The sequence below is a fragment of the Dermacentor albipictus genome, chromosome 2 (assembly GCF_038994185.2).
Source record: "Dermacentor albipictus isolate Rhodes 1998 colony chromosome 2, USDA_Dalb.pri_finalv2, whole genome shotgun sequence".
Classification (NCBI taxonomy): Eukaryota; Metazoa; Arthropoda; class Arachnida; order Ixodida; family Ixodidae; genus Dermacentor; species Dermacentor albipictus.
The window spans coordinates 92,070,092-92,097,827 of NC_091822.1; the positions used below are offsets into that span (position 1 = coordinate 92,070,092).

General features: G+C 45.7%; 1 protein-coding gene across 3 annotated transcripts in view; it reads left to right on the top strand.

Annotated features, from left to right (window-relative positions):
* Positions 1-27,736, top strand: part of LOC135902763 (neprilysin-1-like) — a 151,598-nt gene that overhangs the window by 110,244 nt on the left and 13,618 nt on the right. The window contains exons 8-10 of one of the 3 annotated variants that reach the window (XM_065433001.1): positions 11,147-11,245; positions 22,156-22,452; positions 23,965-24,162. In XM_065433001.1, the coding sequence (XP_065289073.1) occupies positions 11,147-11,245; positions 22,156-22,452; positions 23,965-24,162 (594 nt within the window). The remainder of the gene's footprint in view (positions 1-11,146; positions 11,246-22,155; positions 22,453-23,964; positions 24,163-27,736) is intronic. The other 2 variants (XM_065433002.2, XM_065433003.2) reach the window with 2 other exon arrangements.

Genomic DNA, 27,736 nt, shown 5'->3' on the forward strand with positions numbered 1-27,736 from the left:
ATGGGGGTTGCTACGCGCCTCCCCCACTGCGGAGAATCTTATTAACTTTAAAAAAGTAAAATCACAAGGCACGCGAACCCGCCGGCAGGCTAGAAGAGAAAGCTGGCAAAAGTTTTTATCGGGCATCAACTCTTCTACAGAGGAATCGAAGGTCTGGAATAGGGTTAACAGGATAAGAGGACGACAAACTTATTCACTCCCCCTGGTAAACCCACAAGGGGATACCCTGCTTGAACAAGCAGACTCACTTGGGGAGCACTTTGAGAGTGTTTCAAGCTCCAAGCATTATTCGCAAACATTCCTGAAATATAAAGAAATAGAAGAATGCAAGCCACTCATCAATAAATGCCGACAGAATGAACCCTATAATTGCCCATTTAGTGCTGCCGAGTTGAAAGCGGCCTTGAGCGCATGCAAGAGTTCCGCACCGGGATCTGATAGAATCTTATATGAAATGCTCAAAAACTTACACAATGACACGCAACTTACACTACTTACACTTTTCAACACCATCTGGGATGCAGGGTACCTTCCAACCGCGTGGAAGGAAGCCATTGTAGTCCCTGTTCTGAAACAAGGCAAAGACCCTTCTTCAGTGGCAAGTTACCGCCCGATAGCCCTCACAAGCTGCATGTGTAAGGTATTTGAAAAAATGATAAATCGGCGACTCATCCATTTCCTTGAACAAAACAAAGTGCTTGATCCCTTTCAGTGTGGCTTCACAGAAGGGCGCTGCACAACCGACCATCTTGTACGTATTGAAGGACATATTCGTGACGCGTTTGTACACAAACAGTTCTTCTTATCGATATTCCTCGATATGGAGAAGGCGTACGATACGACCTGGCGCTACGGAATCTTGAAAGATTTGTCACAAATGGGCATTCATGGTAATATGCTAAACATAATAAAAAGCTACTTGTCCAATCGTACCTTCCGGGTGAAAGTAGGCAATGTGCTGTCACGTCCTTTTGCACAAGAAACCGGTGTACCCCAGGGTGGCGTGCTCAGTTGCACACTCTTTATTGTTAAGATGACAACACTTCATGCTTCCTTACCACCGGCCATTTTGTATTCCGTCTATGTGGACGACATTCAAATCGGTTTCAAATCCTGTAATCTCGCAGTGTGCGAGAGACAGGTACAGCATGGTTTGAACAAGGTGTCAGGGTGGGCAGAGAAAAATGGATTCAAAATCAATCCTCATAAGAGTTCTTGTGTTTTGTTCACAAGGAAGAGAGGCCTAGTTCTGGATCCCTGCTTGGAAGTGTGTGGACAACAGACACCTGTAAACAAAGAACATAAATTTCTAGGTGTCATATTGGACTACAGACTCACTTTCGTCCCCCACATTAAACATCTTAAAGAAAAATGTCTGAAAACAATGAACATAATGAAACTTCTTTCCCAGACTACGTGGGGTAGTGACAGGAAGTGTTTAATGAATCTATATAAAAGCCTCATTCGATCACGACTTGACTACGGTGCCGTCATTTATCACTCTGCCGCCCCGAGCGCACTAAAGATGCTAGACCCTGTTCACCATCTGGGTATCCGTTTAGCCACAGGAGCTTTCAGAACGAGTCCCGTACAAAGTTTATATGCAGAATCGAATGAGTGGTCACTTCATATCCAGAGAACATACATCAGCCAAACATATTTTTTGAAAGTCCACTCTAATCCCGAACATCTCTGTTTTAACACCATTAATGATATGACATATGCTACACTATTTCGTAATCGTCCTTCCGTAAGACAGCCTTTCTCGCTGCGTGTGAGGGAGCTTAGTCATGAAATGCATGTTCCAATCCTCGAACTTCGCCTAATGCATCCAGCCAAGCTGCTACCTCCTTGGGAGTGGCAATTGATACAATGCGATACATCTTTCATGGAAGTTACAAAAAACGCTCCAGAGATTGAAATCCAGATGCATTTCCGGGAACTCCAGCACAAACACTCCTGCACGGAGTTCTACACAGACGCATCGAAATCACACGACGGGGTGTCCTATGCAGCCGTCGGGCCATCCTTCTCGGAAACCGATGTACTGCATGCGGAAACTAGTATCTTTACGGCTGAGGCTTACGCACTATTGTCGGCTGTGAAGCATATAAGGAAATCAAAACTCCAGAAAGCAGTCATATATACGGATTCCCTTAGTGTTGTGAAGGCCTTGATGGCTTTCTCTAACCACAAAAATCCAGTAATTAACGAACTTTATTCTGCTCTGTGTAAAGCGTATATAGGTAATCAGCATGTCATCATATGCTGGGTGCCAGGTCATAGGGGCATCGAAGGTAACGTTCTTGCGGACCAGATGGCCACGTCAGTTACATTGCATTCTGCTAATCCCACCGCTGCAGTTCCTGTCACAGACCTGAAGCCCTTCTTACGGAGGAAACTACGGAACCAGTGGCAACGGCTATGGGACGCGGAAACAAATAATAAGCTCCACGTGATAAAGCCACAGTTAGGATTCTGGCCTTCAGTAACAAAATCACGCCGGACAGATGTCCTATTCTGTCGTCTAAGAATAGGACACACATTTGGCACACATAACTTTTTACTCACCGGAAATGACCCTCCAACTTGTGGGAGATGCGGGGAGAGGCTGACCGTCCTCCATGTCCTCCTGGAGTGTCGGAAAGCCGAATCTGACAGAAAGAAACATTTTCCATTAGCATACCGGCAGCATATTCCCCTTCATCCTGTAATGTTACTCGGCCCAGAACCGCTCTTCGACACTAACGCAGTCCTAAGTTATCTGAAAGATGTTGTGTTGCATGTTATTAGCCCCACATGTTCGTAGCGTCTCCTCTTTTCAGAGGATGGCGCTGTGATAGTTCTTTCGCGTAGCACGTGCCTCTAGGCCCTTGTGCTTCAAGGGCTCTGGCGAGGCAACAGTGCTCCAGACATTTTTACCATCTCATATATTTTCTATTCTGCATAATTCTTTTACGATGGATTTTAATGTTTCATAGTATTCGTCATCTGTCATCGCCATAATTTTATAGCAAGTAGATTTTACGCACTCTACAGCGACTATTTTTAGGCCACTTTACAGCCAAGTTACATCTTCCACAATACATCGTCAACATCACCACTTGTCATGGCGCTCTTTGGCCAAGCCTGGCCCTTGCGCCACAAAACACCACATATCATCATCATCCGCCAACCGAGCAGAAGGGACCATCAACCGCGAAGGTGGGCGCACCCGAGGCTGCCCCAACCTCCCCGGCCCCTTCCAGCGCTGGCAACAGCCAGCGCAGCCAAATTCCCCACGGAGCCCCATCGACCTCCGGGCTGGTGGGTGCAAGGGTCTTGCCCTCCAAGGCAGGGCCCTCGCTGGTGAATTCTCGCTCGCAAGAGCACGTGTCCGGCGCCTCACAAGAGGCAATGGACACTACAACTATCCTCAAGGCGCACCCAGCGCCTAAGGAGCGGCGAGGCTCCCTCGAACGCTCCAGAAAGAGTAGAACGCCCGTTACAGGGCCTCGAAAGAGCTCTGTAACTTAAGGCATCACCTCCGTTTCCATACACACAGCACTTATTTACCTTCAAAATGGCGATACAAATTATTCAATGGAACGTCAGAGGTCTTTTTAGGAACCTTGATGACGTGCAAGAGCTTATACAAAAACACAATCCAAAAGTGCTGTGTCTACAGGAAACACATTTAAACCCACAACACACAAACTTTCTCCGACAGTATGTCAAGTTCCGCAAAGATCGCGATGATGCTGTCGTATCATCAGGCGGTGTTGCCATTTGTATTCATAAAAGTATTTCCTGTCAGCGTTTACAGCTCCAAACCCCCCTTGAGGCAGTGGCGGTTCGAGCTGTTTTCCTAAACAAACTCATCACCATTAGCTCTCTTTACGTGCCCCCACACTACAAGTTAACGAAACACGAATTCCAATCCTTTATAGATCAATTGCCAGAACCTTATGTCCTTCTTGGCGATTTCAATGCACACAGCTCCCTGTGGGGCGACTCTCGTACAGACGCGCGAGGACGTCTTGTTGAGCAGTTCCTTTTTTCTTCAGGTGCGTGCTTGCTGAATAAGAAGAAACCCACTTATTACTCTCTTGCAAACAATACCTTTTCTTCAATTGATCTGAGCATAGTTTCCCCGTGTATACTGCCCGAACTCGAATGGGAAGTTACGGCCAATCCTTACGGGAGCGACCACTTCCCGATAATGATAAGAACACTTAAAGAAAATGAATATCTACCACAAGCTCCTAGGTGGAAGATTGACACAGCAGACTGGGAGGAATTCCGAAATTTAACTAGTATATCATGGGATAACATGCGTTCTTTAGAAATAGATGCTGCTGTGGAATACTTCACAGCCTTCATAATGGATGCCGCATGCAAATGCATACGTGAAGTAAGAGGCTCGGCATGCAAACGGCATGTCCCGTGGTGGAATGATGAATGTAGAGTCGCACGTAGGAATCAAAACAAGGCGTGGGGTTTGCTACGTGCTTCGCCCACTGCAGAGAATCTTGTTAACTTCAAGAAAGTCAAGTCTCAATGCAGGAGAACCCGCCGACAGGCCAGAAGAGACAGTTGGCAAAAGTTTTTGTCGAACATCAACTCGTTTACAGATGAGGCGAAAGTCTGGAACCGCGTAAATAGAATTAAAGGCAGACAAACATATTCACTCCCTCTCGTAAACACACAGGGTGATACGCTGCAACATCAGGCAGACTCACTTGGCGAACACTTTGAGAGTGTGTCAAGTTCAAAACATTATTCGAAATCCTTCCTAAAGTATAAACACATCGAAGAATGTAAGCCACTCAAAGGAAAATGTCTACAGAATGAATCGTACAACTGCCCTTTCAGTATTGCCGAGTTCAGAGCTGCCTTGAGCTCATGCAAGAGCTCTGCACCTGGATCAGACAGACTCATGTATGAAATGATCAAAAACCTACCCAGTGATACCCAAGTTACACTACTCGCACTTTTCAACACCATTTGGGCTGCAGGATACCTCCCAACTGCATGGAAAGAAGCCATTGTGGTTCCTGTTTTAAAACAAGGCAAATATGCTTCCTTAGTGGCAAGTTACCGCCCGATCGCCCTCACGAGTTGCCTTTGTAAGGTATTTGAAAAAATGATTAATCGGCGACTCATCCATTTCCTTGAAATGAGCAAAATGCTTGATCCGTATCAGTGCGGCTTCCGAGAAGGGCGGTCCACAACCGATCATCTCGTACGTGTTGAAGGAAATATCCGGGACGCATTTATACATAAACAGTTCTTCCTATCGATATTTCTCGATATGGAAAAGGCGTATGACACGACGTGGCGTTACGGAATCTTAAGAGACCTGTCAGAAATGGGCATCCACGGTAATATGCTTAATATAATAAAGAGCTATTTGTCAAATCGTACCTTCCGGGTAAAAGTCGGCAATGCACTCTCACGGCCTTTTACGCAAGAAACGGGTGTACCCCAAGGAGGCGTTCTCAGCTGCACGCTCTTTATCGTGAAGATGAATACGCTTCGTCCTTCACTACCACCCGCCATCTTTTACTCTGTGTACGTCGATGACATTCAAATAGCTTTCAAATCCTGTAACCTCGCCGTCTGCGAGAGACAGGTACAGCATGGTTTGAACAAGGTGTCAGGGTGGGCAGAGAAAAATGGATTCAAAATCAATCCTCACAAGAGTTCTTGTGTTTTGTTTACAAGGAAGAGAGGCCTGGTTCCAGATCCCTGCTTAGAAGTGTGTGGACAACAGATACCTGTAAACAAAGAACACAAATTTCTAGGTGTCATACTTGACTACAGACTCACTTTCCTCCCCCACATTAAACATCTTAAAGAAAAGTGTCTAAAAACAATGAACATAATCAAACTTCTATCCCAGACTACGTGGGGTAGTGACAGGAAGTGTATATTGAAACTCTATAAAAGCCTCATTCGATCACGATTAGACTATGGTGCTGTGGTTTATCACTCTGCCGCACCGAGCGCACTAAAAATGCTAGACCCTGTCCACCATCTAGGAATCCGACTGGCCACAGGCGCTTTCAGAACAAGTCCCATACAAAGTTTATATGCAGAATCAAATGAGTGGTCACTTCATCTTCAGAGAACATACATCAGCCAGACATATTTTCTGAAAGTCCACTCAAATGCTCAACATCCCTGTTTTAATACCATTAATGACATGACATATGCTACACTCTTTCGCAATCGTTCTTCCGTAAGACAGCCTTTCTCGCTGCGTGTGAGGGAGCTTAGTGAAGAAATGCACGTTCCACTCCTCGAGCTTCCCCTAATGCATCCAGCCAAGCTACTGCCTCCGTGGGAGTGGCAGCTCATACAATGTGATATATCTTTCATGCAAGTTACAAAACACGCTCCAGAGATTGAAATCCTAATGCATTTCCGGGAACTCCAGCACAAATACTCCTGCACGGAGTTCTACACAGACGCATCGAAGTCACACGACGGGGTGTCCTATGCAGCCGTCGGTCTATCCTTCTCGGAATCCGACGTACAGCATCCGGAAACTAGTATCTTTACGGCTGAGGCCTACGCACTGCTGTCGGCCGTAAAGCATATAAATAAATCACAACTCCAGAAATCAGTTATATATACGGACTCCCTCAGTGTTGTGAAGGCCTTGATGTCATTTTCTAAGCACAAAAACCCAGTCATCAACGAACTCTATTCCGTCCTATGTAAAACGCATATATGTAACCAGCATGTCATCATATGCTGGGTGCCCGGTCATAGGGCCATTGAAGGCAATGTTCTGGCGGACCAGATGGCCACATCAGTTGCATCGTATTCTGTAAATCCTACCGCAGCAGTCCCTGTCACAGATCTGAGGCCCTACTTGCGCAGAAAACTGCGGAACTACTGGCAACGCTCGTGGGACATGGAAACAAACAATAAACTGCATGTAATCAAGCCACAATTAGGTTTCTGACCTCCCGTAACAAAATCCCGCCGGACAGATGTCCTATTCTGCCGTCTAAGAATAGGACACACTTTCGGCACACATAACTTTTTACTCACTGGAAATGATCCTCCAACTTGCGGTAGATGCGGGGACAGGCTGACCGTCCTCCACGTCCTCTTGGAGTGTCGGGAAGCCGAATACGAAAGAAAGAAACATTTTCCTTTAGCATACCGGCAGCGCATCCCCCTTCATCCCGTTATGTTACTCGGCCCAGAACCTTTATTTGACACCAACGCAGTCCTAAGTTTTCTGAAAGATGTTGTCTTGCATGTTTTTAGCCCCACATGTTCGTAGCGGGTCCTCTCTTCAGAGGATACCGCCGCGATAGCTCTTTAGTATAGCACATGCCTCTAGGCCCTTGTGTTTCAAGGGCTATGGCGAGGCAGCAGTGCTTTAAGTAATTTTACCATCCTATATATTTTTATTGTGCATCATTCTTCTACGATGGATTTTAATGTTCATAGTATTCATCATTAGTCATCGCCATAATTTTATAGTACATAGATTTTACGCACTTTACTGCGACTATTTTAGGCCACTTTACAGCCAAGTCACATCTTCCATAATACATCCTTAACACTACCACCAGTCATGGCGCTCTTTGGCCAAACCTGGCCCTTGCGCCACAAAACAACATACATCATCATCATGCATTGCGTAGGTGAAACAAAACATATCCAATAAGAACGGAAAAGTATTTTGCACAGATCAATTCAATACGTAATAAAACTTGCAATGCTTTTAAAGAAATACACATAAATGTGGTTCTTATCGCAGTTGGTTCTTAAGAGGTTCCTAACGAAACCGACCTGATACTAGTTTTATTCTTCGATTTTATTGCAGTTTTAAATGTTTACTACTTTCCATCCAACCTGGTAACAATGATATCTGCGTTTTGATCATGCGCAGTCTATTCGTAGATATTAAAGGTCATTACTCTGGGTGCCAACCCGAAAACTCTGCAGTGCGGCACGAGAGGGTGCCTGGCCCTTAACTTTTTTTTCTGATGTGTATTAAGGACTTAACAGCATGCAGTGATGACAGTGAGAGTATGAAATAGTTTATAAATGACTAAAGAAGAGCGTAACACTGTTGATGACCTAGTGAATATCAATGAAAATGTCAGCGCGATTTCTGACTTATGCAATATTTTGGAAATGAACTTAATTTATTTATTTATTTAAAGGTACATCACAGGCTCCGGTCGGATGATTGAGATATGGGGAATTATACAATAAAATACGTGATGAGCGGTAACAAAAGTAACAGTAAGCAGAACAAAAGAATGCAACAAAATACAGTCTCAGTTTGTAAAATATGTATATAAGCACTCACGGAAATGCTCGCGGTTAGTGATTGAAACAATGCTATTTGGAAGATCGTTCCAAAGGGCGATGGCTTGTGGCAAAGTTGAGGAATTGAAAGCTTTAGTTTTACCAAAATTCTTTTGATGCTGACGTGATTATGAAGATGCCTGGATGTACGTAATGGTTTTTCAAGTGGCGATGGGGATTACGTTACGCTTTCAATATGTTTGTGTATCAAGCATAATAGAGCAACAGAACGACGAATACTTAACGTCTGGAGTGGAATGCTTAGCTTAATTTTTGTTATACTGGAGTGGCTGTTATAGTTACATGAAATGATTTGAGCGGCCCTATTTTGTACGGCTTGCAGCATTGAGATTAAATAGCCTTGATGAGGCGACCAGATGGATGAAGCAAATTGAAGCTGTGGGCGGACGAAGGCTAAATATGCCAATTTTCGTGTATGAGCTGAGCAATGACGCGAATTTCGACGTAAGTCAGCCAGCGTTTGTGACCGTTTAGCACATATGTTGGTGATATGCAATTTCCATGAAAGGTCGGATGTAAGATGCAAGCTTAAGTACTTATATGACACCGCAGGGGGCAGTGAAACGTTGTCTATGGAATACGTGAAGGTATAAAGTGACTGTTTACGAGTAAAGGAAATTGTTTTGCACTTATTCGAGTTCTACATCATAAGCCAGTTATTACACCAGGCATAAACGGGGTCAAGGTCCTTTTGCAGGATCAAATGGTCATCATGACTTTCAATAGGGTGGTATACGACGCAGTGATCAGTAAATCGTCGCATGGAAGAGGAAATGTTAGAAGGTAGGACATTAATATAAATTAAAAAAGCAAAGGGCTTCAAATGACCCCAATGAAAAAAAAAGAACGGTTTTTGCGTATCGCTTACTATGAACACGCCACAGCGCATCAGAGAGTGCTATGCATTGTACAGATATCCAAACATACTCTTTTGATTATTTATATGTCCCAATGAACAGTCGTTCTAACTGGTCACAACAGATCGAGATTGTAGGTGCTTCTGATCGTTGTAGGCTAAGCCTGATACAACAAAAGCCTAAACAATCGCCTTCCTTTTTAAACGTGTAGCGTTTAAAACGCTAGCCAAGTTTCGATGTACCTGTGTCATCTGGGACGTCCTGCACGTAAAAAGGCCTTAACCAGCTAGAGCAGAACAACAGATGAATAATCCGCTTCATTTGTAGTTGTTATGGAAGTCATAGGTCCCTCCCTCATTTAATCAATGAAAATAACATTACCACATTTGAAGATTTAAATATAGCACATCCAATACTTCTTCACTCCATCAAGAAACAGTGCTTAGAATTTGATCCTAAGTCCTACCTCCAGTCGCTTTCAGACCAACTAAACATCAGGACCTCAACAAGATAACTCCAATTTTCGCGCGCACAAGCTTGTCTCTAAAGCGCACCCGTTTAGGCACCCGTTCGTACGTTGCAGGTCGGCGTGCCTCGGCGTAACCGAGCGAAGGAGCACAGCGAAGGTTTAAAGAGCGAATGTGGAGCGCAGGGGTATGAAAGACGGCTATAGCGAATAGAGCTCTAGGAGAAAAGCGGAGGAGGAGAGTATGGCGAAATGGCGAAGAAGAAAGCAGAGTGCCACACGAGACTACAATATGTCGCCATAGGATTAGTTTGCAGCTCTCAGGTGCCCGTTCCTAGGTTGAGCGTCGCCGTCCCTCGCCGTAACAGCGGGATCGCGCTCGTGCCACTGCACGCGCGTTCGTTGTCTTTTTCCACAGCTGGCTCTGGTACGGCTCATCATGCCAGCGTTCCGATTTTGCCTCCACGCTATTGCCACTGCTGGCGCCTTCGTCGACGTCGTCTTTCTCAGCATCCCCCGATGCAGCTCATCATGCCAGCGTTGTTATAGTGCCCGTCCTGCGAAGGCGCTGACGACACAAGCGCACTTCCAGTCACTGCGGCGTTTTCGGTCTTAAATTTTTTTGCGTGAATATACCACGAAATGAAAATACGTATAGAGCTGTGCTGAGATATCGTATTTGGAAATACCGTAACGGCCGGACATATTGTCTTCGTTTTTATACAAAATAATTACTGATTTCAACGTCTATCATATCGAATTATGTCAGCGCGATTATAAACGACTTGCTGCGAAAAAAATTGTGCTTGTGGCGAGTATCCGCTTAGGTGCGTGTGTGCCTGTGTCTAAAACGATGTATTGTTCCCCTATTTGCTCACGGTGTTACATTTGCTACGGCTTGATTACTTCCAAGGGCCCTTATGCCGGACATAGTACATTGCTCGTGTTGTCTTCATTCTGCGAAATTGCTTGAGTGGTTCTTTCTGCAATGTACGCAGACCCTTGCAGTGTGCACGGAACTTATTATTCATCTGTTTTGAGCGTGACTGCTTTACACATCGCAACTATATAAGGCATATTCTACTCTCACCTTGGGCACACGCTGGCCTCCAGGGTTGTGTAAATAATAACAAAAAGAAATGCTGTTGAGTCTCGACATTGAAGAAGCAAGAATATATAAGGGTAAATTGACTATTGGTTAATGGAATAGATAATAAAAAATACTTTTCCGAAGTCCCATAACAACCATTTGGCAAATGTATATCTAGCAGATCGCGATAAGGCATTCCTGCTTTTGCTTATGTGGTGCTTTCCTGCATTAAGGCATTCCTGCTTAGTATGTGGTGTATACGTGTGCTTGAAGAAAAGCGACAAAATAATGGCGTCATTCATTGGAGTTGATGGAATGGTAATAAAATGCCCCTGTTAAACTTCTGTGAAATGTTCAGTCTATAGATGAACTGTCTCGACCATTTTGCAGTTGGAGATATTGCGGCGAGCACAGTTGCGTACGGTGAACCCACATACTTCAGAAGAATTTTGGATCTTGCTGAATTCACGAAACCCTACGTTATTGCAGGTAGGTGGAAGTTCTCAACTAGTTTCGCCACCTTCCTACAAAAAATGTGCTTTCCAAGTATGTGTCGTTGTCGAATAACGGCAAATAGTGGTCACAGTCTAGTTCGCTCAAAAAATAAAATAGTTGACCTAATTGTGTACTGTGTACGCTTCGAGAAACCATGTCGATGCATAGATAACGTTGCCTGTGTCTACATACTATAAACATAGAAAGAAGACGCGCTCAAAAGAAGATGAAAAGTTGAAACTGCGAGAAGTCGAGCAAGAAATGTCTCTAAGCCAGTATTCGTACGAGGCGCTTGCTTTCGCCAAACCAGTCCAACCTTCGGTCCAGTACTTGCAACAACCACGAGTCACATAATGCTCAATAACAAACTTAAAATTATGTAGGTGCACTCATATAGCAGCCAGCGCTGGCCTCAGGTGTAAGACATGCAAATCCTTTGAAATAATTGAAGGTATGACCACCGCAACCGGTTAAACGGACAAAATGAAATCCACTTTTACGAGCAGTAGTTCAGAGATTACCTACATGTTGGAGTGTCCACTGTGCAACTAATAGTATATGAAGGAAACAGGAGTGGAAATTAGTGTTGGACTTAATAGGCACCGCGTGGACACGCCAAAGAAGCTAGAAGCTATCTGAAGCAGTGGCACAATACCTTTATCTGTCAGGTGAAAATTTCGTCTAAATAAAACTTTCTAACCTACGATGAAACTTTCGCTCTCCCAGAGATAGAAAACCTACAATGTTCCATCTAATTCACAAGTTTATTATTCTAAATATATCATTACGGATTCCCGTGGGGCGTGCCGTCATTACGAGACTGGATGGGTCACCCTACCCGCTGAACAAATACTGCAAAGCAGCAGGGATGTATTTTCCACTCCAAGCTGTATAGTAGGGATTCCTGTCCATCAGGGTCTTCAAGGAAATAAAGCTGCTGATGGGGCAGTCTGAGCACTCCATTACCGGGTGACGCTTTGCCCCCTGAGGACCTGCAACAAAGTGGAATCCGTACTCACTTTGAAAGGCAATGCTAGCTATTGCCATCGCCGGTACCCAGCCCCAGCTAAGGAACTGGAAAAAGTGAACGAGCGCGTGCTACACCGCTTATACACAAACAATGCTGTGCCCGGCAGTAATGAAACATTTTGATGCTACGCACACTGGCAGGCTACAACACAGTGGAGAGGTCGCTGACACCTGCTTCTACTCCCTCATGTGGACCCTGGAAATTATATCGAAGGCAGTTTATGAAATCATGGCCATCTGTGTTACATGTGGCAGAATCCGAATGGGCAAACGAATTGCAGGTTTACACAATTTCGTCGATATACTCGTCATTGCACCCATGCTGATGCTTTTGTGTTTCTGCATGACGTTTGTCAGCATTACTTTCACTTTTCCTACAAGTAGTCGAGCGATCCCTCTTACGACGCGTCTCGTGGACTAGCAGACAGTATTGGTCGCCCTCAAAGACCTTTTCTACGTCTTCTGGTGTTTTTCGTCAACGGAAATGATGATAGTGGAGTTAGTGGCATGTTACCTTGATGTTCAAGCACACTCAAGGCATAATGACTCACAAAGCTCTCCATCTCATCGCCTACGGATACCGTTATCTATTTAGACTTCAGGCCAATGATTGTGCCGTGTTGGCTCAGGAAGTCAAGGACGAGAATTACGTCCCATGAGCAACCGTTAACCATGGGTGGTTGCATGATGGGCGACTGCATTGGCGGTAACATCATGGGGCTGGGCGGCGGTTGCATGACGATGACGGGAGGCGGCGACATTGCTGGCGGTGCCACAGAGTTAACCATAATCGAAGGCGATGGCATCATGGGGCTAGGCATCGGATAGGGAATGAACGAAGGGGACGGCATCGGCGGCGGAGGAGGAGGCTGCATAACGATAGATTGCACAGGAGACGGTATCTGCATGGGATACATCATAGAAGGCGACGCTGAAGGCATCATGGGAGGCATCATGGAAAAGGACGGTGAAGGCATCATGGGAGGCATGATCATAGACGGTGATGGAGAAACCATGGGGGATTGCATGGGCGATTGATAGGGACATTGATAAGGCGATTGCATGGGCGACATGGTAGGCATGGCTGATGCTGGAGGCGATGCCATCATGGAAACACTGGGACACACCATTGGGTACGACGTCATTGAAGACACTTGGTGGGGCCGCCGAATGCGGTACGAAGACACCGACATGGACGCTCGTGGCGGGTTGTTGAAATTAGCGTTGGCGGGCGTCGCAGGGGGCGCAGGTGGTGGGAAACGTGGGCAACGCATGACGGGAGGCAAATATGCTTGCAGTGTATCGGAAGTTGACTTGTACGCCGGTTGGTAGTGCGGCGGAGGCGGGGACGGCGGGGCCGTAAACGAAGCCGACTGTACGGCCATATATGAAGGCGATGGAAACGGTTGCGGATACTGCGCCATGGGAGACGGTGCTCTACGGCGCAAAATAGGCGGCCTCAGAGGCGGAGTTCCATAACCAGGCAGAGTCCGTGGTGAAGGGCTGCTGTAACTTCTCGGTGGCGGTGTCCTGTAACCAGGAGCAGGAAATGACGGCGGGCTTACATAACCGCCACGGCGCAACCTGCTAATTCGACCTTGCACGATTCTGATTCCCCCAGAGTCAGCTGAGGCTGGTCCGCAGGTGGACACGTCCACTTGAATGCGCGGTGGGCCTCGCGTTCCTACTCCTTGGGGAGGCATCATCAGTTGGTGGGGGCCTGCCAGCAAAATTCAGCGCTAACCCCGCACCCCTACCTGAGAGGACTAGGAGGCGGCCCTGCTTGGTTGCTCAGACCCTCAGAGCCAGAAGACCTTGGTCATGAGAGCCAAGCTGTCGACTTCGACCAATGATTCCTGGACTAGGGACTCGACCTAGTATATGTAGGGCTCCTGCGTGAGTCTACACCTCCCTTTCTTGCTTAAGAAATAATTTTCATCATCACTCGCCGCGAACCAATTCGCCTGTCAGCCCGCTCAACGCCCCGAGGAAGACAGACGTGTGGTGTGCTTCCGAACACAACCCGCTTTGCTATCATTGTGGAGAAGCGGGACATGTGTACGGCTGATGCCCATATCGTGAGATGGGACTACGAGGCTTCGCCCGCCTCGCATTGACAGATTGGCGCGCGACCACTAGACATCCGCGACTACATCCCCGCAGCGCAGTGGAGGCCCCGACTTCCTAGCGTTCGCGGTAACTAGGATGCTACTAGTCGCCGCAGTGCCGACCGTACACAGGACGAGCGTGCGGCCGGTTCGTAAGCCCATATCCGGAAAACTAAAAGCAACAACCGATGGCATTGCAATTGCTGTTTGTCGAAATCTCAAAAACACTCCGCCGATGACGAACATGATGAAAAGACTCTCTCGATGACCTAACGATGACACACCGCCATCCGAGCGAAGCCTCCAAGACAAGAAAACGCCGCCGTAAAGAAAGCCTGACTACCCGACGTAACAACACTAGGACAACGCGACGCAGCCGCGAACGGATGCTGCGCCTTAACTACAACAGAAGACAAAGAACCACAGACCTCGACATGCTTCTGGATGTCAACGAAGTCACCGCTCTGGGGCTCTTGCATTGCCCAGGGGGCGCTGCGAAAAAGGTGCTAAAAAGCGCCCTCTGTCCTAAAATGGGTCGTACCAAGCTCGGTCGTCTGCTTCGGAAAGCACGTTTACAATATGGACCCGCCACTTTCGGTTGTGTTGTATCACGGCCTGCAGCGAATATCCGGTGCCGAAGATTTTTTCAGTGGTGGCACGCTGCGTAAAGGCAAGAAATTATGCAGTGCCGAATGCCTGTATGCCGTTCAAGAATTAGGCGGCGAAGTTTTAGCGCGGTGTCAATCGCAAGTGAAGCGAATCGCGTACGAAGTGGAACTTCAGGTTAGGTTTGCACGCTGCTAGATTCAGGCGCACAAACGCGAGGAAATGCTTGATATAAATGAATCCACAGCAGCGATAAGCAGACATGTGTACGGAACTGCTCGAGCGCACGATCGTACGCGCCGCGACGGCAGCGGTCTTTCGACATGCCGCGAAACGGCGGGCCTCCTGCAATCTTTGTTGACTGCATGCCGCTAAACAAGTAGTTATGCCTGCGTTGTCGTAGCGGCCATCTGTCCCTTTTAGTAACTGGTAATAACTGATGCAATGCATATGAGCTCGCACGTACGTGCGAATCGCGCTGCAGCGCGAGCTCGTGCGCTGCTGGCTTGACGTAGCTTTTAATGAAAGCGCTCGAACATCGATCTGCTGTGATCAATACTACCTTGCTGCGCTGCCTCAACATGCTGACTTGAGGTCAGTATTAGCACATTTAACTCTCTAACCTGTGCAGCTCGTAGTGGGGTAGTGAATTGTCACCGAATCAGCCCGGCCATTTGTGGTCATTTGCACACACCTGGTCACTTAACCACTTCGCATCGGTCGAATTGTTAATTGTCGCTGTGGCCGGGTCTCGAATCGTGAATCACAAGCCATGCCTGCTACTATATATGTCAATCTGCTGTCGGGACTGTAGGTGCAAAAGACCGAATTATTAAGAACGCAGATAATCAAGCAAGCTTCAAGACAGGCGAAGCAGTCAGCATGGCGCGAAGTTTCGCTTACTCAGCGCGACGAACTGCAGCTATGCAGCGCGCGCCCGTCGCTCCACTTCGTGAGACCTTGAAGAAAACGGTATCTGGTGTTGGGATTCAGGCCTTCTTGTTCATGGCAGCCCACGACGCAGAAGTAATGACGGTGACGCCTTCTCGAAGCTGGGCTAGGTCTCTCCGGATCGGCGTCACCGATTCCGTCTGCTTCCAGCACTACGTCCCACGGCACACGGAGAGTCCATTTTCGTTAAACTATAGGCTGCGGCGACCTCGCAGCGTGGTCGGCATGGTCTGTGAGAAGTGACGAGCCTTTTCGCACTCGCAACAGGGCAGAAAAAAGTGCGAATCCACGCAAAACTCGGCCTAGAAACGTGCTTCGCCATAGCCAGGGCTCAATACGACCCAAGCTGGTACGACCCAGATGTCGTTTCCCGCGCCGCCACCAGGCGCCGCTACTATACCTCAAACTCCAGCGCAAGACGCCCCTTCCCGACATTGGAGGCGGCTACTCCTTCATGAGTTCATCCTTCACCAAGGTGAAGCAAGTCGACTACACAGAATGGCCCTCAAACTCGCATAGTTAAAGGAGACCTGATAAGCCAACTGGAATCTGCATGGTAAGAACTAAAGCTAATGACCAGATTTACCCTGCAATGTTTGCTGTGCTCCAAAAGTGCTCGTGGGACCTAATTCTCGTCCTTGACTTCCTGAGCCAAGACGGCACAATCATTGGCCTGAAGTCTAAAATGATAACGGTATCCGTAGGCAATGAGATGGAGAGCTTTGTGAGTCATTATGCCTTGAGTGTGCTTGAACATCAAGTTAACATGCCACTAACTCCACTATCATCATTTCCGTAGGTGAAAAACACCAGAAGACGTAGAAAAGGTCTTTGAGGGCGACCAATACTGTCTGCTAGTCCACGAGACGCGTCGTAAGAGGGATCGCTCGACTACTTGTAGGAAAAGTGAAAGTAATGCTGACAAACGTCATGCAGAAACACAAAAGCATCAGCATGGGTGCAATGACGAGTATATCGACGAAATTGTGTAAACCTGCAATTCGTTTGCGCATTCGGATTCTGCCACATGTAACACAGATGGCCATGGTTTCATAAACTGCCTTCGACATAATTTCCAGGGTCCACATGAGGGAGTAGCACCAGGTGAATTGTATTCTCTGACGATTCGAAGGCTGATTTTTCATGCCATAGATGATCGAAAAACAACAGTCGCTAAGTGTCGCATAAATGAGTCAGGACAGACTTTCGCCGCAGGAACGAGAAGCCATGAAGCAGCAAGTCGATAATACTACGATACGAAATCATTAAGCCTTCGAAGGGCCTGTGAGCGTCTCGTGTAGTCTTGGTGAAGAAAAAGGAAGGAACCCTGCGATTGGGCTTGATTATAGTAGTCTGAACAAGATCATGAAGAAGGACATAGCCCTGCTCCAACGAACAGACGACGCATAGGACCGGCTCTGCAACGGTATTTCTCTTCGATGGATGTCAATACTGACCACTCTCAAATAGAAGTCGACAAGAGTGATCGCGAGAAGATCGCCTTCATCCAGCGAGAATGCCTCTACGATTACATCGTATTGTCACTCGGACTGCGGTCTGCACCTGCAAAGTTTCAGTGCGTAATTCAAATTCAAATTCTTTATTTTTCCATGAAAATACAATAAAAGTGTGTCCAGTACTGTTTGGACCCGTTATGGCTCCAAGAAATGAAATTACATAATGCAGACACTTCGTCACATAAACAATAAAAACTTGGAAAAGTGGAGAGGGGAATATATACATAATACATATGACAAAAATTAGGCATAGCAAGAAACAGTTGATTCAATTCAAAAAAAATCGTGCACGCTATATATAATAAATGAAATGTAAACAGTCAGATAGATGTCTTGTCACTTGTTTAAAGCATGCGCTGTAAGAATTTTTTAGCTGTAAGTGCAAAATTTGTTGCGTATTTTACTTCTTGTGGAAGAGTGTTCCATATCTGAACACCAGTGAATGATAGCCGTCGTTCTCCATAAATGTTGTGCGTGGGAGGTAGATTAAAGTTGCCTAATAATACATTTCTGGTAGTACGCGATGATGTATGAAAGAGGGACATATGGAAGGGGTGGTTGTTTTTTACGATACTGTTTACAACAGTTGCTGTTTTTAGGAGGCGTAGTGAATCGAAGGGTAATATGCGTAGATCGTGGAATAATGGGTTGCTGGGGTGATCCTGCTTAGATTGCGTTATTATTCGTAATGATCGTTTCTGCAATTTTCTGATTGGCTTGAGATAACTATTGTAGGTCCATCCCCATGATTCCAGACAGTATGATAAATGACTGTGAATAAAGGAGAAATATAAAATACGTAATGTGCTTGTGTCAAAAAAGTCACGTGCTTGAAGCAGTTTATAGCACCCCGATGCCACCTTCGCCCCAACTGATAATAAATGGTCTTGCCAGTGAAGGTTACTATCAAAGATTACGCCAAGATATTTGAAACACGGGGTGTATTCTAGTACAGAGTTGTATTGGATGTGGTAGCAGCATGGTTGAAGTGACAAACCTGTCTCGTCCATTTTCACGACGCGGTTCCCTTTGCCGGGCATTTATACGATCATGTGAGGTGCCCTGGGACAGTACTACAGGGTATCAAGTCATTAAAGCTCGCTCTGAAGCTGAAAAAGTGTCGCTTTGCCTTTCAATAAGCTTCCTTTCATGGGCTACGTCATTAGCAAATATGTAGACCGTCATGATCCGCAGAAGATGTCTGCCATGGATGACTCTCCGCAGCCCGTCGACATGAAGGTCGTGCGGATATGTTCTAGTCTCTGTGCTTTTTACGGCCGCTTTACCGCGCCGTTGAATGATCCTACAAAATCCAACGTCAAATTCAAATTCGAAAAGCTGCAAATTGAAGCAATCGAAGAGCTTATACTAGGCCTGCAGTCATCGCAATTGTCGCTAACTCCGATGAAGGTCGTTCAAGTCTGCATACGAGCGCCAGACGCGTGAATTACCACCTCCTTTGAATTCCACCGTGGAAACTTTCAAATTCAAGGCAATGTTTCTGGAGATGGAGTTTGGACATAGTTGTTCGGTCTGGGATCGACAGCTTCGCTGGTTGAATTGCCACCTTATGAAGGGGTCGGCCGGAAATAATGTTTGTTTCCAAACTTCCAGCCGCGCAGTGTTTCCTGCACGGAATAGGATGCCCGACAAATTTAGAGCGTGTCTACACGGCTACTGTCGAAGTGATCGTAGCGTGGCGGCTAGCAGTGACACCGCTGCAATCACAGTGATAGCCTCCGCACTGCGATCGCTGTGATACTGGCTTTTCGCTCCTGCTGTCAGGCGCTGCTGCGCGAGTGTGCAATAATAGTTGCGACACGTCGTACGCGCTCCCTTCGATTGTTAAAGTTCCCGTGTGAAATTATTCAACAGTTATGACAACATGTTATGTCGCTTCTTATGTGGTCAGTTCGTTAATGGCGTCTCTTATTCGTTAACGCCGATGGTCACAGTACTTTAACACGGCGCTGGTCTTTTATGTGCTTCTAGACAAAAACATGCAAAAACGTTTTTGAGTTAGAGGTTTTAAATGCCTTTACCAAAATGGACACTGGTGACACCGGTAGTGGGTAGTTACCGCAGACATTATATGTACTAAGATATTTCAATTGCTAAGGCTATGGTAAAAGAAACTCAGTTTTCAGTCTTATCGTATACCAGGATGCCTATGGCCGTATGTTTTAAGAGGTTCTGTGTTTCGTTGGTTCTTAAGTCTGCACAAACTCACCGGTACGCATGACCTGCACATTTGTGTCCACCCACGTGCACAGGTACTCACGCTTATACTCAACACCACTCACATTCACCTCTACTGATTCACGTTCACACTTACCGATACTCACTCACGTAAACATTCACTCCTTTGAAATGAGTGTCAGCGTAATCATGAGTTGGCTGGTCTATTACTGTGACTCACTGGCGGTGCGTACAAAACACGGTATAGCAGTAATTCAGATATTGGTTCGCTGGCAGGTAAGCAGTGTTGGTTACTGGTCTTCATTTTATTGTTGTTTGAATTTTCGTCGTTGTTCGTATAACAGCGGGCTATTTATATAATTTGCCGCCGCAATAACGACACACATTTAAGTGCGAATGCTTGCCTATAGGAGAACTAAATATCGCTTGATGAAAAAAATTAATGACTGCAGGAAAGTAACGTTCAGTGTTGCCGAGTACGCGCAGTTTATTGTAAATTAAAGCTATCTAAAACGAAAGCAGGTGTATGAATATTAACTGTTCTTGAAAATTAAATATGTTCCTTGAGCCAGGATGTACGCTTCAATTAGGACGGGAAAATGTAATAAGAAAAGCATCGGAATCTTGCTGCATGAGACGGAAATGAAGCAAATACACGGCACTATCACTACTTCGGTCGAAGAAGGCCGGAAGCAGACGCACATACGGCGTCGAGTTGATCGTTTCAAAGCTGGTGTGCTCAGGACGCTTTAGGTGTGTACACAGTGCCCACAAAAAAACAGAACCACTGCAGAAAAGAAAACGCAAATCTACGCACAAGTGAGAATCACTGAGAGGCGAAGCTTTAACGCAGCGATACATGAAATGGTGCACAAAGGCAATGTATAGAGTATGCTTTCATTCCATTCTAGGTAAAGTGAATTCTCATGCAGTATTAATGTTTATGTCATTACACTGTTCAAAATGTCTACGCATCAATGCCATGAGGATGAATCTGAATTACGATACTTGCTGAAAAAAGAATGGCGACCACAAATGTGCTTCCAGAAATGTGAAACGCATAAATAGACATATTGAAGTATTTCATTTATCCTTTGTAGCAACGGCATACAGCCGTTTTAGAGGGTTTACAAAGAATGGGCGCATGCCTAGCGGAATCCCGCCCATGCACCTTTTTCTCATCACGGTTCACACATTTTGAGCTCAAAATTATTCATATTGGCGCACAGTGTACGCCAGAGGGCGGTGTCCACGTTAGCTCTAGAGTTTCTGTGTTGGACATGCGCTTCTAAACGCGTGTCAAGAGTTCGCTATAATTAGCATCCCTGTAAATAGAGTTTCACTGTTCTCTGGGTGTACGTGCAAGTAGCGTAGGTAACCAGGCTAGCATAGTCGAAACGGTGGACGCCAGACAGGGCAGAGGGATAAGCTATTGTTTTACGTGTTCGGAATTTCGGCACTGAATCAGTAGAAAAATTTACAGTACGCCAAGTAAAATTGAAGCAGATGCTGAACTGTGTCATAGAAAGATCAGGCGCTCAAATATGTTCTTGACTAGATGATTGCATTATCGACAGGTAAGCAGTGGGGCTCTAGCGTTAATTTGCCTGGAGAAATATATGAAAATGACCATCGCAAACAATTAATTCTTAAATAATAGCGCATATCAGCCAATCAAGGAGTTCCCTGGCATGTTGAAGAATCGTCTGGCAAAGGAGGTGAATAATTATGGCAGGGCGACGCGTTCGTCCTTCATGCACTTATTGATTAGCCGCTGCTCATTATTTGTTTTCTGAAGAGCAACGGTGACTTTGAAGGGACACGAGGTCTTGTTGCGCACAAACACACTTTCCTGAAGCATGCAGAGGATGGAGGAGTGGGGTGAATGGAGGTGCGTGACTAACTGGCGAAGCCACAGAAAATTCAATCATGAGCAATTTAGGCTGGCTCAAGATTTCAGCTACCGAGGAGTGCAGACAATCCGCATTCTTTTCAATAAGAGTTTCTATTCTGAAAATTTGAGAGATATTACGCTTACAAAAACGTGCGTACAGAAATGAAATAACATTCAGCATTGCTCTCGCTCTTTCCGTGGACAAGAGGCCCCCTTTTTTTCTCCCTGTTTCGACGTTGCGACAAAATATTACTGAGCGACTCCTTACTTTTCAGTTTGGTTCAATGAAACATTTAGTAGTGCAAGAATCTTAATCATTTTTGCACATGACTCTGACGCTTATTGTATGTATTTCAAATGTAATTGCGTGAATACATAGATTAAGCTTCCGTCAGATGCAAATGCAACTGTCACGTGCTACCGCAGTTGCCATAAGTAACTGATTATTTGCAAAAACCACACAGTTGAGAAGTATGACAAAAAAAACATGATGTCCCTATGGGACGTACCATGCACTTAAGCGGAACCAAATATTATTTCAATGTGACAGTGCAGCTCTACTGCTAAGTGCTTGCCATTTTTTCTTCGTGTACCTACCAGATCAATGGACAACCTTCTTTTCCAAGTACAGCAACGGCACCTATGATGGTACGAGCAGAATTCTGCATCAAAAACACGTGACTACAATTCTCGTCAAGCTGTTCGAGAGCAAGTCTGTTGGCGAAAACGGGCTACGATACCTGGTCGCCTGGAGCATTTACAGGCAGCTGGTTCGGTACACAGTGCCAGACATGTTCCTTCTTGGACCTGCTATTGAGGAACACATTTCGAACGTCTGTTATGAGCACGTTAAAAAAGTCATGAATCTTGCAGTTAAGAGCCCCTACTTGCAGTCAAGTAAGTGTCATTTATTACCACTTCTTACTGTGTTAACATAGAGATAATCGCCACGATGGAAATTCGTTTTAAAAATATTCTGAAGCACAGTACTGGTGCGATGGAAAATTGAACAATTCTCGATCTTGGTTGTACAATTGGGCGAGTGGTAATTTTAGGGCGGCTACACTAGCAAACAGATTGCAAGCATGACCCAATGTTTCCTAACCATGTATTTTTTGCATATGTTATTGCTGCCCGCCGGCTAGAGTTGAGGTCAGTGGGAATACTCTAGAAATTCTGGACATTCTGCGATTGATATCTACCATGACTCAATAGTGCGCACGTGTTTGTACACAGGTGGGCACTTTTCTGCACATTTAGCAAGCAAGAAAACACCCGTATTTCTAGTGTTCCCTGACACTGTTGAGTTCCTTGACTCTGAAAAAGAAGCGCAAAATCCATGGGGTAGGCAGCGAATTCTCCGCGTTGTCCTCGGGAAAGGGGTGCGAATGACTTGTTAGGGAATAAAATAAACAAAGCATTCCTCATATTTCTCTTGATAAAGGAAGTTGTCAAAACATTCGTGAGGATCATGCTTCATGAAAGATTATCTTTCTTTCATCAGGTATGCGATTACATATTGCTCATACTTTAAGAAAACGTGTCAAATACTCTTTAACGTCACTCAGTACTCTCGGTGACAACATTGCGCACAATTTTGCACCAGTATTTTTCAATACTATTGGACTTCGCGGCGATTTTTTTGTGAGCGAAGTGTCCTCAATGTCAATAACCTAGTGTCCTCAAAGTCAAAGTGATTTAGAAAGGTTATCTCGATGATTTCAATGCAACCTACCTCAAAAGAGGCATAGCATCGAAAGCGTAAGCTCAGCGTTTATTTTATGCTAAACGGCATTTTTTTTCGCTGTCGATATGAGTCGTAGCTACACTTCCTTAAGTATTCTACTTATAAGAAATAATAATATTCACTGATCTTTCTGACAAGCTCTTGGTTCTGTGCTAATAAATCAAGATTTCGGAGAGACTACTAATCGGAGCCAAACGTTTTGCTTGGTACAGTGTTTTGCTGTCCGCGTCGTCTAGGTAATTTATCACGTAGACTGAGCTCCGGTAACGATAACAGCGCCATATCTGCGCTGAAAAACAATACGAATGCCAGCATGCATTCGTTCTCATCATGGCGAAAGTAGAACTGAGTTGACTCATTTTCAGCTTGATAACGCAGTTAACAGCGACCGCTGTTTAGGCATTTTTGCAGCGACGTTACCTCTGTTATTCGCAAGTTAAATGTCTTCATACACAACGCGCATACATATAATTACCACTTGTTACGGCGCTCTTCAGGCGAAGCTAGCCTTTGCGTTATTAAGCACCACACTCCATCATCGCGGCTTCTCTTCCTTGCACTCCTATTCTTGCACATCTTGAATTTCAGTCTCACAATGTGCAACACAGTATCGCATCAAGCTTGTGGTAGCTCCATGGCTTGGAATTTTCTCTGCTGAACAGAGGTGACTCCGCACGCGGTGGACGAGGCGAAGCGTATGGTGACCAGAATTCGCAGTACCTTCCGGAAGTCCCTGGAGACATCAAGCTGGCTCACGGACGAAGGTCGAGAAGGGGCGCTCGGCAGGTTAGACAACATGACGATCTTCGTGGGAAGTCCAGCACAACAATTTGACCCTGACTTCGTGGATCAGCTCTACAGTCAGTAATATTTCTAGTAGCAAACATCGAATGTTCATCAGAGAAAATTTCTGAAAAAAAAGATAATGTACATATGTGGAAGCATCCGCGTAAGCGCAACGAGTCTTCTTGCAATGTCTGTGCAAAAAGCTTATCGGAGCTTCTCAAAATTGACGGACTATTACGCGTTTCAGCCTAAGAGGGCTAAATATAGTGACATTCTTCGTGAGTCAGCGTTATATTCATTTCACAGCTGACAAATTTAGAGCACTGGTGTACAGAAGTATTGAAAATGATTTCTGAAGTGAAGGCGCTAAAATGACGGTGGACAAAGAAGAAACACACACACACACACAGGGCGCCACTTCCAACAATGTTTAATCGGGAAAAAACGCCGCCGATTTATACTACGAGCGCAATCACAGTTTCTCAGGGCGCATTCGCGTTCAAGTAAAGCAGTTCTTTACGTGACAGTGATATGGAAGCAACACTTACGCAGTTATCAGCTGCTTCAATGATTCTTTTGGCCTCAATTATTAATCTAGCCCATTTGTCACAGCTTCTGGCAACCACAGCGCAGGCGTGGAAGTCTGGCTTACATCTGCAATTTCTACAATGAATTGCCAGGTGGCCCTCCCTCCCATTGTTCACTTTGTTATTGTGTTGCCTCAGCCTGTCATTCAGGCACTGCTCTGTTTGGCCCACGTAATTTTTTCCACAATCTAAAGGAATCTCATAAACAACTCCTGCCTGACAATCTACGTATTTGTTTTCGTGCTTTGTAGCACAGGCCGGTGCCTTGCGGGAATAAGGGTTGGTCATTCGACATAGCTTCGAGAGCTTGCACGGGGCAGAAAACACGACATTTACGTTGGCTCGCTTAGCAATCTTTTTCAAATTATGTGACATGCAGTGTATGTAAGGTATGACAGCAACTTTTTCTTTTTCGCGGGGTGACTCCTGGTCCGGTTGGCGGATTCGCGACTTCTTCAGGACCAGGAGTCACCCCGCGAAAAAGAAAAAGTTGCTGTCATACCTTACATACACCGCATGTCACATAATTTGAAAAAGATTGCTAAGCGAGCCAACGCAAATGTCGTGTTTTCTGCCCCGTGCAAGCTCTCGAAGCTATGTCGAATGACCAACCCTTATTCCCGCAAGGCACCGGCCTGTGCTACAAAGCACGAAAACAAATACGTAGATTGTCAGGCAGGAGTTGTTTATGAGATTCCTTTAGATTGTGGAAAAAAGTACGTGGGCCAAACAGAGCAGTGCCTGAATGACAGGCTGAGGCAACACAATAACAAAGTGAACAATGGGAGGGAGGGCCACCTGGCAATTCATTGTAGAAATTGCAGATGTAAGCCAGACTTCCACGCCTGCGCTGTGGTTGCCAGAAGCCGTGACAAATGGGTTAGATTAATAATTGAGGCCAAAAGAATAATTGAAGCAGCCGATAACTGCGTAAGTGTTGCTTCCATATCACTGTCACGTAAAGAACTGCTTTACTTGAACGCGAATGCGCCCTGAGAAACTGTGATTGCGCTCGTAGTATAAATCGGCGGCGTTTTTTCCTGATTAAATATTGTTGGAAGTGGCGCCCTGTGTGTGTGTGTGTTTCTTCTTTGTCCATAGTCATTTTAGCGCCTTCACTTCAGAAATCATGCTTAACCAACACGCCCAACTATCCATCCTAATATTGAAAATGGTACGTCTGAAATTAAAATGAATTATCACATGCGTACGAGGCTGCTCAGTAGATCAGTGTGCCGCTTTCCTTTCAATTTATTTGTGGAATTTTATTCACCTGGTCATTGGAAACACTTAAAAATGTCCCTGAGGCTCTTTAATGATATGACTACACAGCTCAACGCGAAACTGTAATGTGAGATACAATTAGAACCTGACCCGGCTACCTAACATTTCTTTAGTTTTATTGCGATATTAGTTACATGGACACGCCAGGCGAACTTGCGCCGTCATCGTCGCCATCGGCATGATAATCGGTATAAAGTCTAAGTGCAGTAACATAGCGGCCGCGCGCCTTATGCAGTTGGTGCGGATGAAAGTTTGCGAGGCTGAGCGGAGAGAGGGAGCGGCTTGATGAGGGCATGTCATCTCCCGCTCGTGGGGTGGAAGTCCGAACGCTGTCTTCTCAATCATGCACTGAGGCCAGTTAAGAGATGTGCGCGTGCTAAGAAGGAGGCGGGGAGCGCGAGGAGAGTAGGCGAGGTGGCTGGTTAGCGCGCATGTTTTTTTCCCTTCCAGGTGCGCAGGTCAGTGCAAACGCTCACGTTATATTTTGCAGGCTATCTTCACTTGGCTTGAAGGCTAGCCCACCTGAGATAGCTGATGCCTTCGCGTGTGCTTTATTCTCGCGAGCCTCGTTCACATTGAAGCAACAGACGGAGCGAAGCGAAATTCGCTCTTCACTGCTGCCGCTCATCACACTTCGTTCGGAAAGAGAGTGGCCGCGGTCATTGAGTAAGATGTGTTCGTGTTTTGCATGTGCGCACATGACAATGCGTTTTTTAGTTTAGTTTGTAAACGAATCTTTACAGCTGTTTATGCAACTGTTAAAACGAGAAGCCTTCCTTCGTACTATGGTCTAATCATTTGATATAGCCATCAACGCTTCACCTGCCTTGGAAAACTGTGGCGATTTTTAGTAGAAGCTTATTTTTTTCCAAAAGTGAATTAGAAAGCGTGAGTAGAGCAATGTACAGATTGTTGCCGCTTCAAGAACCAGGGAGGTGATGCAGTCGCCAAAGACTTGCATGGAATGGTAGCGCAAGTGCGAAATTAATTGATGGGCGAGATATCACGCATAAAGTTCAGAGGTGATGATGTTCGGTGTGTAATAATCTGCACGCTGCAGAGCGTAGAGCTGAGCATGCTGAGCATGGTACCGCTATTTCCTGCGTGAATGAACGCGAAAGTGCTTTTCCTATTTTCACCCGGAAAGTACGATTGTGCAAGTAGCGTGCTATAACATTTAGCATGCTGCTGCGTATGTCAAGCGCTGGCAGGCCTCCCAGAATTTGGCAAAGCCACGTTGCGTCGTACGTAGTTTTCACATAGAGAACTACAAATATCTTAAATTGTTTCTGCATGAACACATCACGAATATTTGTAGGGATGCTCGCGAGATGGTGAGGTGTATACCGGCGTTCTCTGAAACCGCCTTGGTGAAGCTGAAGCTTTCCAGGAAATGTAGAATATGACGACTAATCATATGTCAAATAACTTATAAAGGCAACTTGTGAGCACTATTTGGCGTTAAGTTACCGCAGAGGAGCAGTTTTTTCACTATTTTAAAACCGGAATGACATTGGCTTTTTTCCGTGTATGGTTTTGCTGACAAATAGTGAGAGTTCTCATGTCGGTTGAACAAGAAAATATTTATATGCACAGTTGCAAATGGAACTCCTCCAAAATAATTTAGCGAAATATGGCCCACCTAAGGCCCTCTTCCACGCGTCCGAAATCCACTTTGCGATGGTTGAAGGGGACAATTTCTGCAGCTTTCTCATCGGCGTATTCTTTCGGTCAGAGTTTCGCTCCCACTCTTCGTACTCCTGTCGGAGATTGGCTT